General features: G+C 42.6%; 3 protein-coding genes across 9 annotated transcripts in view; 2 read left to right on the top strand and 1 right to left on the bottom strand.

The window, feature by feature from the left end:
• RXFP1 (relaxin family peptide receptor 1) overlaps positions 1-8,680 on the top strand; it is a 90,612-nt gene extending 81,932 nt beyond the window's left edge. For all 6 annotated transcript variants that reach the window (XM_075127770.1, XM_075127769.1, XM_048847526.2 and 3 more), the window contains 4 exons: positions 71-300; positions 3,368-3,778; positions 4,752-4,970; positions 7,456-8,680. In XM_075127770.1, the coding sequence (XP_074983871.1) occupies positions 71-300; positions 3,368-3,778; positions 4,752-4,970; positions 7,456-7,757 (1,162 nt within the window). In that variant the 3' untranslated portion in view covers positions 7,758-8,680. The remainder of the gene's footprint in view (positions 1-70; positions 301-3,367; positions 3,779-4,751; positions 4,971-7,455) is intronic.
• Positions 8,681-8,926: 246 nt separating this feature from the next.
• C4H4orf46 (chromosome 4 C4orf46 homolog) lies at positions 8,927-11,571 on the bottom strand. Its single transcript, XM_048847527.2, has 2 exons — positions 11,096-11,571; positions 8,927-10,488 (listed from the first exon to the last, which is right to left on the bottom strand). The coding sequence occupies exons 1-2, from the start codon at positions 11,276-11,278 to the stop codon at positions 10,333-10,335; spliced, it is 339 nt and encodes a 112-aa protein (XP_048703484.2). The 5' UTR covers positions 11,279-11,571; the 3' UTR covers positions 8,927-10,332.
• A 424-nt stretch (positions 11,572-11,995) lies between these two features.
• ETFDH (electron transfer flavoprotein dehydrogenase) overlaps positions 11,996-15,175 on the top strand; it is a 29,928-nt gene continuing 26,748 nt past the window's right edge. The window contains exons 1-2 of one of the 2 annotated variants that reach the window (XM_048847530.2): positions 11,996-12,273; positions 14,558-14,880. Coding sequence is in view for 1 of the 2 variants with exons in the window: in XM_048847529.2 (XP_048703486.1) it covers positions 12,240-12,273 (34 nt within the window). In the remaining variant the exon portion in view is untranslated. The remainder of the gene's footprint in view (positions 12,274-14,557; positions 14,881-15,175) is intronic. The other variant, XM_048847529.2, reaches the window with a different exon arrangement.

The raw sequence follows: 15,175 nt of genomic DNA on the forward strand, positions 1-15,175 counted from the left end.
GTATCCCAAGCCACATCAATTTGATAATCAGAGTGAAACATTTTTCTCATTTTCTTTTTTCCTCAACCAGATATTTTAAGAAATTCCAGTATTGTGGATATGCCCCTCATGTGCGCAGCTGTAAGCCAAATACCGATGGGATTTCATCCTTTGAGAATCTCTTAGCTAGCATTATACAGAGAGTGTTTGTCTGGGTTGTTTCTGCTGTCACTTGCTTTGGAAATATCTTTGTTATCTGCATGCGACCTTACATCAGATCTGAGAACAAGCTCCATGCCATGTCAATAATGTCTCTCTGCTGTGAGTATTCCCCCGAATAAAAGGTATCAAACAAATATAAAAATCTGGTTTTAGTGTGTCTGGCTATAAATTTTATTATTATACAGCAGAGCACTAGATTGCAAGAGCGAGAAAGTTCAGCCAAATTATAATATAAGATGCTATACCTCAAACAACACAAAGGTTGTTGGATTCTACCTTTAAGTTACTGTGGAGAGTGGGTTAACACTGAAGGCAAAGTGTCTGATATTACTCCCATAGAAGTTGAGTGTCAAATCACAGTCTTCAATAAGAACAGGAATGAGCCCCAAATTTTCAAAGGAACATTAACCCAGCTTCATCACAATTATGAACATATAGTAATTTGTGCACACCAGCAGGATTTGTGTTCAAAACAATCCAATTTGCATACCGGTTGTAACAACTCAATTTTACACACGTTCTGTGAGTTCTGTTTGCAAGAGAAAATTCTGTTCTTTACATGACCAAATGATTGTGTGTGCAAATGCAGGACTGACTTTGAAAATGTGACCCTGAATGTCAGAGCTTCTTTTTAAATTTTAAAACCAAGAATTGTTGACAAACGACTTCGTAATTGATCAATGGAATTACAAATTCCCTGCCTGTGTCTGAGAGACAAGGTGGGTGGGGCAATATATTTTATTGGACCAACTTCTGTTGGTGAGAGAGGCATGCTTACATGCTTAAGCTTACATCGAGCTCTTCTTCAGGACCTAGAGTTGGCCGAATAAGAGATATTACCTCACCCATTTTGGCTCTCTCATATCCTGGGATTAACATGGCTACAACACTGCATACTACATTTATTATAAATTAAATACAAAGAGGTCTACCTTAACTTTGGTATTTCATAAGATTACATAAATCACATTCGAAAGCAATTGTCAATTGTATATAAAGCAGGACAGCAGCATTTCTAAATACCCACTGTCCAGGACTCTGTGGTTTGTTGGCTTGTCCAAAATACTGCGCTAGACACTCCAGGAACCCTTATCCCAGATCCTTACGAGGTCCACAGCAGGGCAACCCTGTCTCTCTTATTTTCAGCATTGCTATCTCTTACAACTTTCTTGCATGTCTCATGATATTTAATCATTTCCTTAAATCCCCAACTGCTGAATAAAAAAGAGATTGCATGGGAATCTCAACTGTTATTTTAAAAAAAATTTTTAGTACTTATGGTTGCAGTGAAAAGATTGAAAACATGAAGCAAGTGCACCCTACATGCTCAAAGAATGTCAGGCAAATAAAAAGAACCCCAAATTTCTTCTTAACCCTCCCCAACCCTCATGATTGGGTGGGGGGAGGCTGATTCATGCTTTTTTAACATTTGGATTTGGCATATTGTCCCCTTCAGGTGCACCCAAGGAGGTCTGCAACAGAGAGCTTCTCCTGTCTAGAGTTGGTCAGAAATTCTCCAACAGAATGTTTTTCCATTGGAGAATGCTGATTCATTGAAATTAAAACTTCTGCTGAAGCTGTTTGCTTTTGACAAAGGTCTGATGGAAAGCAGGGACGGTTCTATAGAATCCTGCCTACCAGCACTGGTTCCTAGGATCACAGCTCCTTGGCAGCCTGCCAGGTGGACTGTCCTTGAGCCAGTGACTTTGGGGCTTTCAAGGTCCAGGGTTCTGGGACAGTCAGGTAGACTGCACCTAAGCTGGGGACTCCAGAGCTTCCAAGGTCCAGGACTCAGGGGCAACCACTCATGCAGACTGCCCTGGAGTCAGGGACTCTACGGCTTTCCAGGGTCTGTGGCTCTAAGAATGGCCATACTGGGTCAGACCAAAGGTCGATCTAGCCCAGTATCCTGTCTTCCGACAGGGGACAATGCCAGGTGCCCCAGAGGGAATAAACAGAACAGGTAATCATCAAGTGATCCATCCCCTGTCGCCCATTCCCAGCTTCTGGCAAACAGAGGCTAGGAACACCATTCCTGCTCCCACCCTGGCTAATGAATTTATCTAGTTCTTTTTTGAATCCCGTTATAGTCTTAGCCTTCACAACATCCTCTGGCAAGGAGTTCCACAGGTTGACTGTGCGTTGTGTGAAAAAATACTTCCTTTTGTTTGTTTTAAATTAATTATTAATTTCATTTGGTGACCCCCTAGTTCTTCTCTATGAGAAGGAATAAATAACACTTCCTTATTTACTTTCTCCACACCAGGCAGCCAGCTAGGTGGACTGCCCCTGAGCCAGGGATCCCAAGGCTTCCACAGTCCACAGCTCCAGGGTCACCAGCCACGTGGACTGGCCTGAAGTTGCAGGCTCCAGGGCTTTCCCATTTTTGGAGTATTTCAAAAATTTTGGTTTTTGTTCCAGATCATAATTAAACCAAATTTCAAAATATTGAAAGCCTCCACAAAATGGAATTATCTTTCTTTGCACAGCTCTAATCCTGACAATGCCTAAGGTGGCTCGGAGAGGAACTCCCTAATGCATACTTTGAACAGTGTGCATGAACCCTCCCACAATATTTTACTTTTCACTGTGGAGCTAATTTAGTCAGTCACACATGTGCAGTTGGCCTGCCTTGCTTGAGAACTTTTCAACCTCAGTAAAAGGCTCTGTGCAATCTGTATTGTGCATGCCTAGTATATGATTTTTCATAGGATCATAGCTTGGGCAAATCAAAACTAAATGTATGTAACACTAGCAAAGACACTTCTACTCAATGTGAACACTTTGAACACCAAGTTTCAGTGTTCTAGACATTTTGGAACTAGAACTGTTCATAAAAAGGTGCAAGAAGTATTTTTGTAATGAGAAATGTATGTTATTTTTATTCATGCTTTATAACAACTGTTTTTTGCATGAACTTAAAAGAAAAATCATTGTAGGGCAGAGAGCAAGAATGAAAATATGTCAGCCCAAATGGTGAAAATTTCAGAAAGGCAGCAGTCACTGAAAACTAGTTAGAATTGAGAATTTTGTAACCTTAACTATAGTTGTTGGTAGAACTTTAAGTATATTATTAATACATATATATTGTAAAATAAAGGACAATTCAGATATATAAACCAAATTATTCCCTATTTATTCATGTTCTTAAATGCTATTTCTACAGGTGCTGACTGTCTGATGGGAATATATTTATTTGTGATTGGAGCCTTTGATGTTAAATATCGTGGAGAATACAACAAGCATGCTCAGTTGTGGATGGATAGTATCCACTGCCAATTGGTGGGATCATTGGCTATTCTGTCCACAGAGGTGTCAGTTTTACTGTTGACTTACATGACTTTGGAAAAATATATATGCATAGTTTACCCTTTTAGGTATTTGAAGCCAGGAAAATGCAGGACAATTTCCATTTTGATTCTCATCTGGGTTATTGGCTTTGTGGTTGCTTTTATTCCACTGAGCCACAAGGAATTTTTCAGAAACTACTATGGCACCAATGGGGTCTGTTTTCCTCTTCATTCAGAACAGGCAGAAAGTACAGGAGGCCAGATTTATTCTGTTGTTATTTTTTTAGGTAAGTATGTTATGTTTCTTCCTTTACATATGTTAGCTGGAGCTACACGGGGAGCCCAAGTTTCAAACGAAGCTGGCAGCCTTACTAGGCTGCCCAAATCCCATATTTGGATGTTCTGATAAGTGCATAAGGTGGGCATTTATATGCTAAAGTACAACGATCAGCACCCAAGAATTAGATTTGAACCCCTTATTTATTCATGTTTGAAAATGGGTGCTCTGTGAAAGTCTGAAACCCACAAATTTATAAAAATATTTTTAAAATCTCAGTATTATACACAAGCTTGCTCATTTGCTGCTTAGTTTGATGATGGTGTGATGACGAGTCACTGGTCAGTTGGTTGGAGCATGTGCTAATCAGGGATTGAGTCCCCAATCTTTGCCTGTCTAGGCCACATCTTTCTAGGGTCGAAAGGATGGTCTAGTGGACTGTGCATTGCACTAGGACTTAGGAGATCTAGAGTCAGTTCCTGGTTCAGTCGCAGACTGCCTGTGAGACCTTGAGCAAGTCAGTTAATCTGTCCTGTGCCTCGATAAGCCATCTGTAAAAAGGGGATAATACTGACCTGAGAGGGTTGTTGTAAGCATAACATTCCTTAGTAGTTAGCAGGTGCTCAGATAGTACAGGGATTAGAGGTTGTAATGTGTCTGGGTAGATGATTGTCAGTAAAGCAACGCTGAAACCAAAGAACACAGACCTACAAGATGCACTACATGGTTTAGATGGCAAATGTTCACTATTTAGTGATAATTAATAAATATACTTTGAGTAAGGGGGGCATTAACCTCAGTGTCCTATATAAAGACTGACTCAAGTTCTACCTACCTATCTAAATTCCAGTTGTATTAGTAGTTTGGATACAAGATTCTCCTTTGCTACCTGCCCTATAACTTGCCCAATTTGCCAGTAAGCTACATGCCTGGAAATATTAATTCAGGTCTTAAAGCACTAACATCCCTTAACTTCTTAACAGGTGTAAACTTGGCAGCTTTTATCATCATTGTGTTTTCCTATGGAAGTATGTTTTACAGTGTTCACCAAACAACCATCACAGCAACTGAAATCCAGAATCATATTAAAAAAGAGATGACCCTTGCTAAACGCTTTTTCTTCATTGTTTTCACTGATGCACTATGCTGGATTCCCATCTTTATTTTGAAATTGCTTTCTTTACTTCAAGTAGAAATACCAGGTATGTTTTTTTGTTTCTTTTCTAAATAAAAAAATTCAGTTAAATGGCTTGTCTGAAAGTCAGCTAGAAAATGCAAACTAGAGTGCTAACACAAAATAATCCTATGTTATATCAGTTAAAGCTTAAATATTCCCACCCCAAGTCTATTTTTTCTAGCCACAGCAATAAAAGTTCAAAAACTTTTCAAAAAGTTCAAAAATGATCATATATTATTGCACAATGGACAAAATTTGAAAACAAAATTTTAATTACAGCTGGTATTTCTGATCCTATGGCTCTTGGTGGCAGCCACATTGCTGCAATAACAGCTGTTGCGGCTCTGATGTCTGAACTCAATGTAAGACTACACAAAAAAGTCTAGCTTGATGTAGTTTCTTTCAACCGTTCACTGCTGCAGTGTTCCTTTTGAAAAGAGAGTTGCGGGGGGAGTGGGGAGGTCACAAGGTTAATTTAGGGAGGATTGCAGTATTGCCACCCTTACTTCTGTACTGCTGCCTTCAGAGCTGGGCAACCGGAGAGCGGTGGCTGCTGACCAAGGCCCAGCTCTGAAGGCAGCAGTGTTATACCAATAAAATAAAAACCAGCAGGATCTTATTAAAGGGGAAAAGGCAAAATGCCACATTTATTGTGAATACAGAAAGAATCATAGTCAGCAGTTAGTTATAGCTATAACATTCCATTCAATCTCATATTTATTCACACATTCATTCATACAAACACACACACAGAGGTTCTGCAAGGTTGTTATCATAGTTACCAGCCCTAGAGTTACTCATGCCAAGCCACTGGCCAGGTGGCCTGGACGTGAGGAGGGAGCAGGGCCTCATCAGATGCACATCTGATGCTCCTGGAAATTGGTTTGCAGAATCAGACCCCAAAGTTCTCACTTTCTAGAGTCCATTTTTAAAGGAATTTCTTCCTATGCCAGTCTGTGGGAATTGCTTCATCATGCTGTTGCTGAATCAACCAGCAGATGGCACATTCCTGACGGCTCCGTGCTGCCAGATGTTATCTTGTTCTTTGGTTCTCCCATTCTTGAGGCTGTTGGGTGGATTCCAGTCTGCCCTGTGGGGGTCCTCTGGTTATTTTCCACTTGACGCCTTCTTCAGCCGATGGACACTGGATTCTTAGGCTGGCACCTCCCTTATTATTCAGTTATTATCCACACCAAGCATCCATCCACATACATCCTCTATCTCTATTTTAATCACAACTGTTAACAAAGCAAGATGAATATAACAAAAGGGCTGGGAGTCTCTGGGTGCTGTTTCTATTTTTACAGAGTATTGCTTTGAGTTTCTCTCTGTGTGAGTAGTTGTTGTTACAAAGAATTGCTTTGAGAACAGACTGTGTTTTAGAATGTACTAACACAATTAGCAGCTTGCAAGTTTCACACAGAGAGGGAGAGAAACAGTACCAAAAACCAAGAGGCCTCTTAATTAGTAATACCCTGGAATTTAAACTATGGGGAATCAAACTCATTTGTGATTTTAATACAGAACTTCTTTAATATGATCCAACAGCAGCACAGAAGTAAGGGTGGCAATACCATACCATGCCAGCCTTACTTCTGTGCTGCTGTTGGCAGTGGCTCTGCCTTCAGAGCTGGGCTCCGTCAGCAGCTGCTGCTCTGCAGTCACCCAGCTTTGACAGCAGCACCACCATCAGCAGCAGAACAGAAGTAAGGGTAGCAGTACTGCAACCCCCCCCCCAATAACACTGACCCCCCCACACACACACACACACAAACTCCCTTTTGGGTCAGGACCCCTACAATTACAACACCCTGAAATTTCAGATTTAAATAGCTAAAATCATTAAATTTACAATTTGTGAAATTGACCAAAATGGACCATGAATTTGGTAGGTCCCTACATATCACAAAGGACATTTGTTTAGTATAAAGGCTGCCACCAGCAATAGTAGGCTTAGAAATTACTACTCTATCAATTTTAGTTATAAATACATGTCAGAGGAGAGACCTAGTGAGAAATTCTTGCCTTTCAGGAAAGTGGACTCAGCAAAAGGGTGTTAGAGTTATCTTTTGAAAGGGGTAGAGTCAAATATCAAATGTCTGACCAAAAAATGTGTATAGCAAATGTCCCCGTAGGAAAAGGAAACTTACTCTGAAAATGCATTTTTTAAGAAGTGCAAGTCTCCTCTACCTAAGAAAATGTAATTCTAAAAGAAAGTATTGTTAGAAGTAGACAGAGTGTAGTTTGAAGGAATGAGCACAAAGCTGAGTCAGGAAATCAAACCCCAGCTCTGCCACTGGCATGCTGGGTGAGCTTGGACAAGTCCCTTCGACTCTCTGCCTCTGATTCCCTAACTGTAAAATGGTATAGTACCCACCTACCTTAAGGGCCACTGTGAAGATATCAGTTAATATTTGTACACTGCTTTTAGCACAAAGTACCATATACTAATACAATGTTATTGAGTACATACACTTTTGAATATTTAAATTTCTTTTTTCCTCCTCAAGGTACTATAACTTCCTGGGTGGTGATTTTTATACTGCCTATAAATAGTGCTTTGAATCCTCTCCTCTACACTCTGACCACACGACCTTTCAAAGAAATGATTCAGCAGGCTTGGTATAATTACAAACAAGGAAGATCCATAGGAAGCAAAAGCAACCAGAAAACATATGGCCCATCATTTATCTGGGTAGAGATGTGGCCAATGCAAGAGATTACACCAGAGTTAACAAAGCCTGCTATTTATACAGACTCCTCTGAAACATCAGCAACCACACATTCCACAAGACTGAATTCATACAGATAAATGTTTTGAATAGTCACAGTAAAATTTGCACAGCCATCTCTGATGTGGACTCACTGTTTTATAGCAGTAAGGAAAAAGATGTAACACAGATTCACATCAGTGATGGCCAAGAAGTCTAATCAGAAAAAGACAACAGAGAGTGAACTTAACAGTACATACATTTTTGAAGAGCCTTAGGAAGTAGTAGCCATAGGAAAAAAATATGTATGCGAATAAAATTCCACTATCAGTCCAATTTTTACTTTCATTTTGGGGCTGGGCAGATAAAGTCAAAAAGGTTAAAACTGTTACTTTGTACCTTTCTAAATTCTAAAATGTAATTCGTATGCAGTCTATTGTTAGATGACCAGATTGCTAAAAATATAAAAGTTAACTCTGAATGGCTATGCAACTTCCTAAACTTTAGTCAGTTGCAGTATTTTTCTGAAGAGTTACTCATAGGTCAGGCATGGGGCACTGGACACCAATTAAAATGATTCAGATTTATGAATACTTAAAAATGGTACAACGTTGAGCTAAGTTTTGGGGGGTCCCAACTGAAGCAATCAGGCAGATTCTCCATATGTGTGTATCAGATTTTTTTTTTTTTAAAGACACTTTGATATTATGAAAGAAAGGGATACTGGATAAGGAAACTTTCAGTAACTGGCTTGTGGCCAGCTGAGTTCCCAAGATAACACAGCTGGAGGAAATGCTCTTCTGCATTTACACTTTGAAGTTTTTTTTAAAAAAGCAAAAAGATGTTTTTAATGTTTGCACTCAACTTCCTAAAAGATACAAGAAGGAAAATATAGTGTGACTCACACTTTACTGTTTACAAAACTTTGAAATATGTTAGAATCAAATACAGAACAGATGAGTATCATGTTTCCGCTACTGTATATATTGATTTATTTGGAATAAAGATTTACCTGCTGATCAAACTGATTGTTTTCCCCTTGATGAAAATAGTAAACACACCATATTTCATTTTGTATCCTCACTTGATACTCTGGATAATGCAGAATGTCTGCAACATTAAACTCTCCTTTACTCCACTTTGAGAGCATCAAGTTGATTAGCTAAATAATCAAGAAACAGTAAGAGCACCTGTACTACTTACAGCCTTCTCTACACTTTGACAGATGGGAGGAAGGAAGAAAGAAGCTGCCATAATTAGCTGTTCAATATTTGTTCTAATGTCTTTTATTTTTTAGGTAAAAGAAATAAATAATTAGATTTTCTTGGGTGGGGGACGGGACACCAAGAAATAGGGATCAATGACTACTCAGTCATGGCACACCACTACATTTTTCTATAGCTTCCCAACTCATTTCAGTGCTGATTTTTTCATATGTTTCTGGGTACAGTAGCTATGATCCAGATATTTACCACAAATTAGAAATCTTTTAGATAGTCGATCCTTGTTTACAATGGTATGCCAGATTATAGGGTTTGAATCAGAAACCTACTAGTTCGTTAAATGGGAGGAAATGCAGAACAAGTTCTGATACAGCATATTATTTCAAAGATTACAGAAAACGGAGAATTAGCACAGATACTACTGAAACTGAAATATATACTTCAAATAGCAACCCAACCTTTTAATACACAATACAGCTGAGTTTCTATCGGAAGAAAAATATGATCTAAACATACAATAAGGCACTTTAGATATAGTTTAGTAACCAAAATACATAAAAATATCAGGTGTAGAAGGGTTTGCAGTGATCAAATAATCTGTAAAAATGCAACTATGGAGAAAAGTATTGAAAAACTGGCTAAGATGATTCTCAGTGTAGGGAGGGAGCTGGGCTACAGTCTTAAAAACGAGAGACCAAGTTCTAGACTCATTTATATCTGTATTAATACCTGTTAAATGGCAGAATAAGAATGGAGTTTGTATAGGTATAAGTGAAGGCAGAAAGTTTCACAAGTAGTCTCGTTTGATTAACAAGATTTTAAAGAGACTTATTTTGGAAATGACAAGCTTATATACATTCCTGAAGGCGATGGGGGTTAACAAAACTATAGCTGTCTGCAAGTGATTACACTTGGGGAATTCTTGATTTACAGAACCACGGTGGTCAATTAGAGAGGTATCAGATATCTCACTATGTGTGGTATCTGAATACAAGTGTAACATTACTCTAATGAAAATTTTATTTAGTACATTTCATATGTACTTGCTAATCAATAGAACTGCAAGGAAACCAACAGTTTAAAAATCCAGACTTGGTCCCTCTTCCCAAGCCAAACTAAAACAGTCTATGCTATTATCAACAGATTCTGAATGATGTTCATGCATGCAGCAGTATCAACATTTTATCCACAGAAACAGCTTGTGCACAGAACAAAACATTTCCTTGAAGGGGGGCAGTTGATGAAAGCCCCGTTAAGATATTATAAAAAATAAAAGCACAAAAAAGTTGTTTACGTCTTCATTTATACAGACATTCCTTAACCCAGTATGGCCGAGAGCCAAGTCCTGGCATTGCAAGATAAGGGTAACAAAGTGGAAATGCTGTGGGATGATTCAGCTTCAGCTCATGCAGGTACCCTCTTGAGCTTTCCTCCTGTGTGTGTTTGCACAGAGTCAGTCACTGGGTTTCAGAGATTCATATCCTTCCTTCAGAAGATCCCGCCACGTTTTAAGGAATCGGGCATTTTCTGAACATTTGGTCGCAAGCTCCTCTACCTGGGCTGACACAGCAGATGTTGCCTCCAGGATCTTTGTTAGCGAGAATGCGGCCTGCAGCAAGAACATAAGAACCACCATGCTGGGTTAGACCAATGGTCCATCTAGCCCAGTGTCCTGTTTTCCAAGCATGGCCAATGCCAGCTGCTTCAGAGGGAGTGAACAGAACAGGCAACCACTGCGTGATCCATCCCATTGCCCGCTCCCGGCTTTGAGCAATCAGAGGCTAGGGACACTCCAAGCATAGAGTGGCATCCCAGACGATCTTAGCTACTTGTGGACCTGTCCTCCATGAAATTATCCAATTCTTTCTTGAACCCCATTATAGTTTTGGCACCAAACGCACACGGGGTGTTCAGAGATACCGGGAGGGGGGCGCAGCCATTCCGAGGTCTGCCTCACGTTCCTGGATGGCCAGGTCCCGGGCTGGTGGCTTCCCCGTGCTCTGACCAAGGCAGGGCGACAGACAGGTCTTGAATCAGTCCTTGTCTACACAGGTACGAGCAGAGGTCTGATTTCCCCCCTCCCCCCCGAACACTCACATTCCGGTTTTAAAGGGTTTAGCTCATGGGGCTGGGAAAGGGGTGACACTGGACCCGGGGCAGCGTGCCTGGCGCTGGGCACAGCGGGGCCGGCTCCGACCTGCGCGGCGGAGACTCACGTCATCGATCTGCATCTCCACCTCCTCCAGCAGCTCCCGCGGGTCACTGAGCTGCTCCAGCGGCCGCGCCCCGCTGCCGCCGCCGCCGCCGCCGCCGCTCCGGCTTCTCCTGGGCCCGGCGCCGGGGGAGACCCCGAGGGGCGCGACGGGGGAAACGGGCTGCGCCGGCCCCGCCTCAGCCATGCTCCCTGCCTCGGCTCCGCACGGCCGCAAAACGATCCCCCGAAATCAACCGGTTTTGCGGCGCGCGCGAAACTCACTCGCCCCGCCCCCTACCCGAGGGGCGGAGCAGGAGCCTTCGGCGACCCCGCCCCCCATAGTAGGGCCGGTGATCCGTGAGAGCGTATCCCCTCCCCCTCCGCATACACCACCCCAACTTCCGTTCTGCTGGCCGGGGCAGGGAGGGGCTCGGTAATGTGGTCCGCAACTATCCCCATATGCAGTGCAGCTCCACTTGAACTACTACTCCCAGCATGCAGCGCGGGACCTTCAAGAGAACACGGATTAGACCATTGATAGGCGCACTGCATGCTGGGAGGGATAGTTTTCTCCTGCCGCAATGCATGCCGGTATCAGGCGTCCTCCCCGGCTCCGGCCTGCATCCGCCAGGCCGTTAGCTATGGCGGCCATGGATGCCATTATACAGCCCCGCCTTCTCGCGTCCCGGGAGTTTTGTTTAATTATGGGACAATAAAGAAATTCCTTTTCTCCGGCCACGCTGGGCTAGCGCATGCGCCGTGCTGCACCCTTCCCTAGCGGGGAACATCGCCCTGCCTGTAGGGCGGGCCAGCGCCTCTCCTTCCGCAGGGCATTCTGGGAGCTGTAGTAATCCCTCCTCCGTGGGGCGGGAACTCCGTCTCCCGGCAGGTAGCCTGGCGCGCAGGCGCAGTGGGGCGGGGACGCGGTGGCGAGAGCTGCGGGTGCGCGCTGTGCGGGGTGAATGCCATTGGCCGGGGCTGTGCGTGGGCTCGCGGCGGCGGCTGACCCGCAGCTCCAGAGCCCGGGCGCTCGGGGAAGGCAGAGCGGGGACCCCCGGGCGCTTTGGGGGGCGGGTTGTGCGTAGCGGGCAGCGGCAGCGTTCGCCCCCTGTTCCCGGCCCTGAGGGGAGGCTGCCCCGTCCCCGGGGGGCGCCCAGGCAGGCACCATGCCGCTGCCGCTCTGCACGCTCTCCAGCCAAGGTAACGTGGGGCGTCGCTCGTGGGCACCTTGCTGGTCCGCGGGGCTAGTGGGCTGCAGGCTGACTCTCGGGTGGTGCCTGAAAATCACCCGCTCCCCAAGGAGTTTCCTCTTCTGCCCTGTTAACGTGCTACCACGATTCCTTGCTCGTGGGAAGGGGGGCTGTGCGCCCCCCCCCCCATGTGTGCGGGAATAGCAATGGGGGTAGGACAGGGGAGTGAAAGTGGCGAGGATAGCTCAGTGGTTTGAGCATTGGCCTGCTAAACCCAGGGTTGTGAGTTCAATCCGTGAGGGGGCCATTTAGGGAACTGGGGCAAAAATTGGGGATTGGCCCTGCTTTGAGCAGGGGGTTGGACTAGATGACCTCCTGAGGTCCCTTCCAACCCTGATATTCTATGAAATTAAAGCTAGGGGGCCTGTCCAGTAGCAAGTATGATTGTGGGCCGTGCCCATCACACACGGCTGCCCCTCCCCTTGTCTTTACAGCGAGACACAAAACTGGACCAAAGGTCATTGCCTTGTGACTCTTACAAAACAGATATATTTGAACACGAATCAGCAGTGTTGTGATGCCCCTTGCTTGTGCTTGATGTGCGAGGTAGTGATTTAACGTGGTTAGAACGGAAAGGACACTGACCCCACAGTACTGGCCAGAATAACCATTGTTGTTAGTTCATTTACCTCATTTGACTGTGTATTCAGTTCACAATTTCTCCCTGTGGAAGTCATTGCAGTGCTGTACGTGTCCACCCATGTGGAACTCTTGCAGGATCAGGGTCTTGCAAAGTCAGATCTTAATTTTGTAGTTTGATCCTACAGCCACATACACATGTGAGCACTTTACATCAGATAAAACACACTAGTAACTGTTTGTATATGAGAGTCCAATCTGGGGAACATTAATTCATATAACTTTCCTCACATGAATAAAATTGCATGCATAATTGTGTGCAGGACTTGACCCATATATGTATCTGTTTTATTGGTGTGTTATCTGCTGTAAAGTACCATGTACAGTGTATAAATTTTTTTTTCTTTTTTTAGGTGGTGATTTCCCAGTGTTGTAATGCATGGATAATAGGAGAAAATAACAGTTACTTTTCCATCTTTGTTCCATCATTTAAATAATGAACATGGAAATAATCCCCTTGTTAGCAGTTAGCAAAGAGTTTCATATGGATACAAGTTCCTTCCCTTTTAAAAAAATGTTTGCAAAAAGTTCAGACTTATGGGTGTTATGAGTGAAGTACCAAGTCACTGAGGCCCCAATCCTGCAGTGACTTCTATACAGGAAGGTCAGATGAGTCTGCCTGCTCATTTGCCAGTGCAGGATTGGGACCTAAAAGATAATTAACAAATGCATATCTTAGTTTCATATAACTTTAGTCAAGAAGGAATCTTATCATAGCGCTCTCAAATGGTAAATGAAGGTTGCATGTTTTAAGGAATGTACCTGCAGTTGTTTCTGTGGTTATGAAATATGTTCTATTCTGCAATACATTACTAACTGTAAGGTTCTCTGTTTTAAAGTAAATACTGCTTGAGACTCTTACTCCTAAATCTATTGCAGTTAAGTGTGACATCTGGATTGTCTATTTAAGTTAGTATGACTTAAGCTACATAAATAATACTTGTAGTCCATGTGCATTACACTGTTCCAAGAGATTACACCCTGTGGTGATATAAAGGTTATATTGGTTTGCCTTTTGGTTGGGTGTATTATTCTCAAGTGCCAAGACAAAAATTGTTCCTCTCTATCTTGGATATCGTGCTCCTGCTACTTTGAAGAAATATTTGATAAATGTTCAAAGCATTTTAGGAAACAAGTGATACTTATTTAAGGTCTCTCTTCACTTGTAAAGTCAGGCTGAGGGATTAGGGGGTGGAGGGAGGGAGAGAGGATTCTTAGTTTGTGGTGGTATGACACAGGTATTTCTAGTTCAGATGGCTTATGAGCTGTGACACTTTAAAAATTAATATATATTTGTGATGTTTCACTCAAAATGATTTTATGAAAATATGCTAATGACTGAATATAATGTAACTGGAATTTGCTTCATGCAAAAGGTCTCTTGTAAGGTATCATTATAAAACTTATAATTTACTGAGTGTGGTCATCCTATTTGTATAAATGTATCACTCTTGTATCTGAAACTAGAAATGTGAAATATAACTCTGAGGTTCTATTGTAGTTATGCAAAGTGTGGGCCATTATTGGTGGTTTGGGATCTTGATGGCTCCCATCAACCAGGACAATTGACTGTGGGTGGCTCTGTTTGCTTGCAGGCCTTCCTGTGAGTCAGGCTGGGAGGAATGAGGGCTTGAAGTCTTACAGTGACATGTGATTGTGTCACCTGAACTGGAATCCATCTTTAACCTGGTGCTTTTCCATTGAGAAGGAGGGGTAGGAACCCAGAGAAGGACAAAGGATTCCTGCCTTATGCAAAAGATATATAAGTGGGTGGAACAGAACAAAAGAGGGCTGCAATCATGAGAAATCCCCTAGCTACCACCTGAGCTGGAACAAGGGCTGTACCAGGGGAAAGAATTGTGCCCAGACTAAGAAGGCGGCCAGTCTGTGATAGAAACTTATTGAAACATCTCTGAGGGTGAGATTTTTGTCTGTATTTAGTTTTCTTACTGTTAAACTTAGACTTGCATGTTTTATTTTATTTTGCTTGGTAATTCACTTTGTTCTGTCTGTTATTATTTGGAACTACTTAAATCCTACTTTTTGTACTTAATAAAATCACTTTTTACTTATTAATTAACCTAGAGTATGCATTAATACCTGGGGAGGGGGGCAAACAGCTGTGCATATCTCTCTATCAGTGTTCTAGAGGACGAACAATTTGTGAGTTTACCCTGTGTAAGCTTTATACAGGGTAAAATGGATTTATTTGG

Source organism: Caretta caretta, chromosome 4 (genome assembly GCF_965140235.1).
Source record: "Caretta caretta isolate rCarCar2 chromosome 4, rCarCar1.hap1, whole genome shotgun sequence".
Classification (NCBI taxonomy): Eukaryota; Metazoa; Chordata; order Testudines; family Cheloniidae; genus Caretta; species Caretta caretta.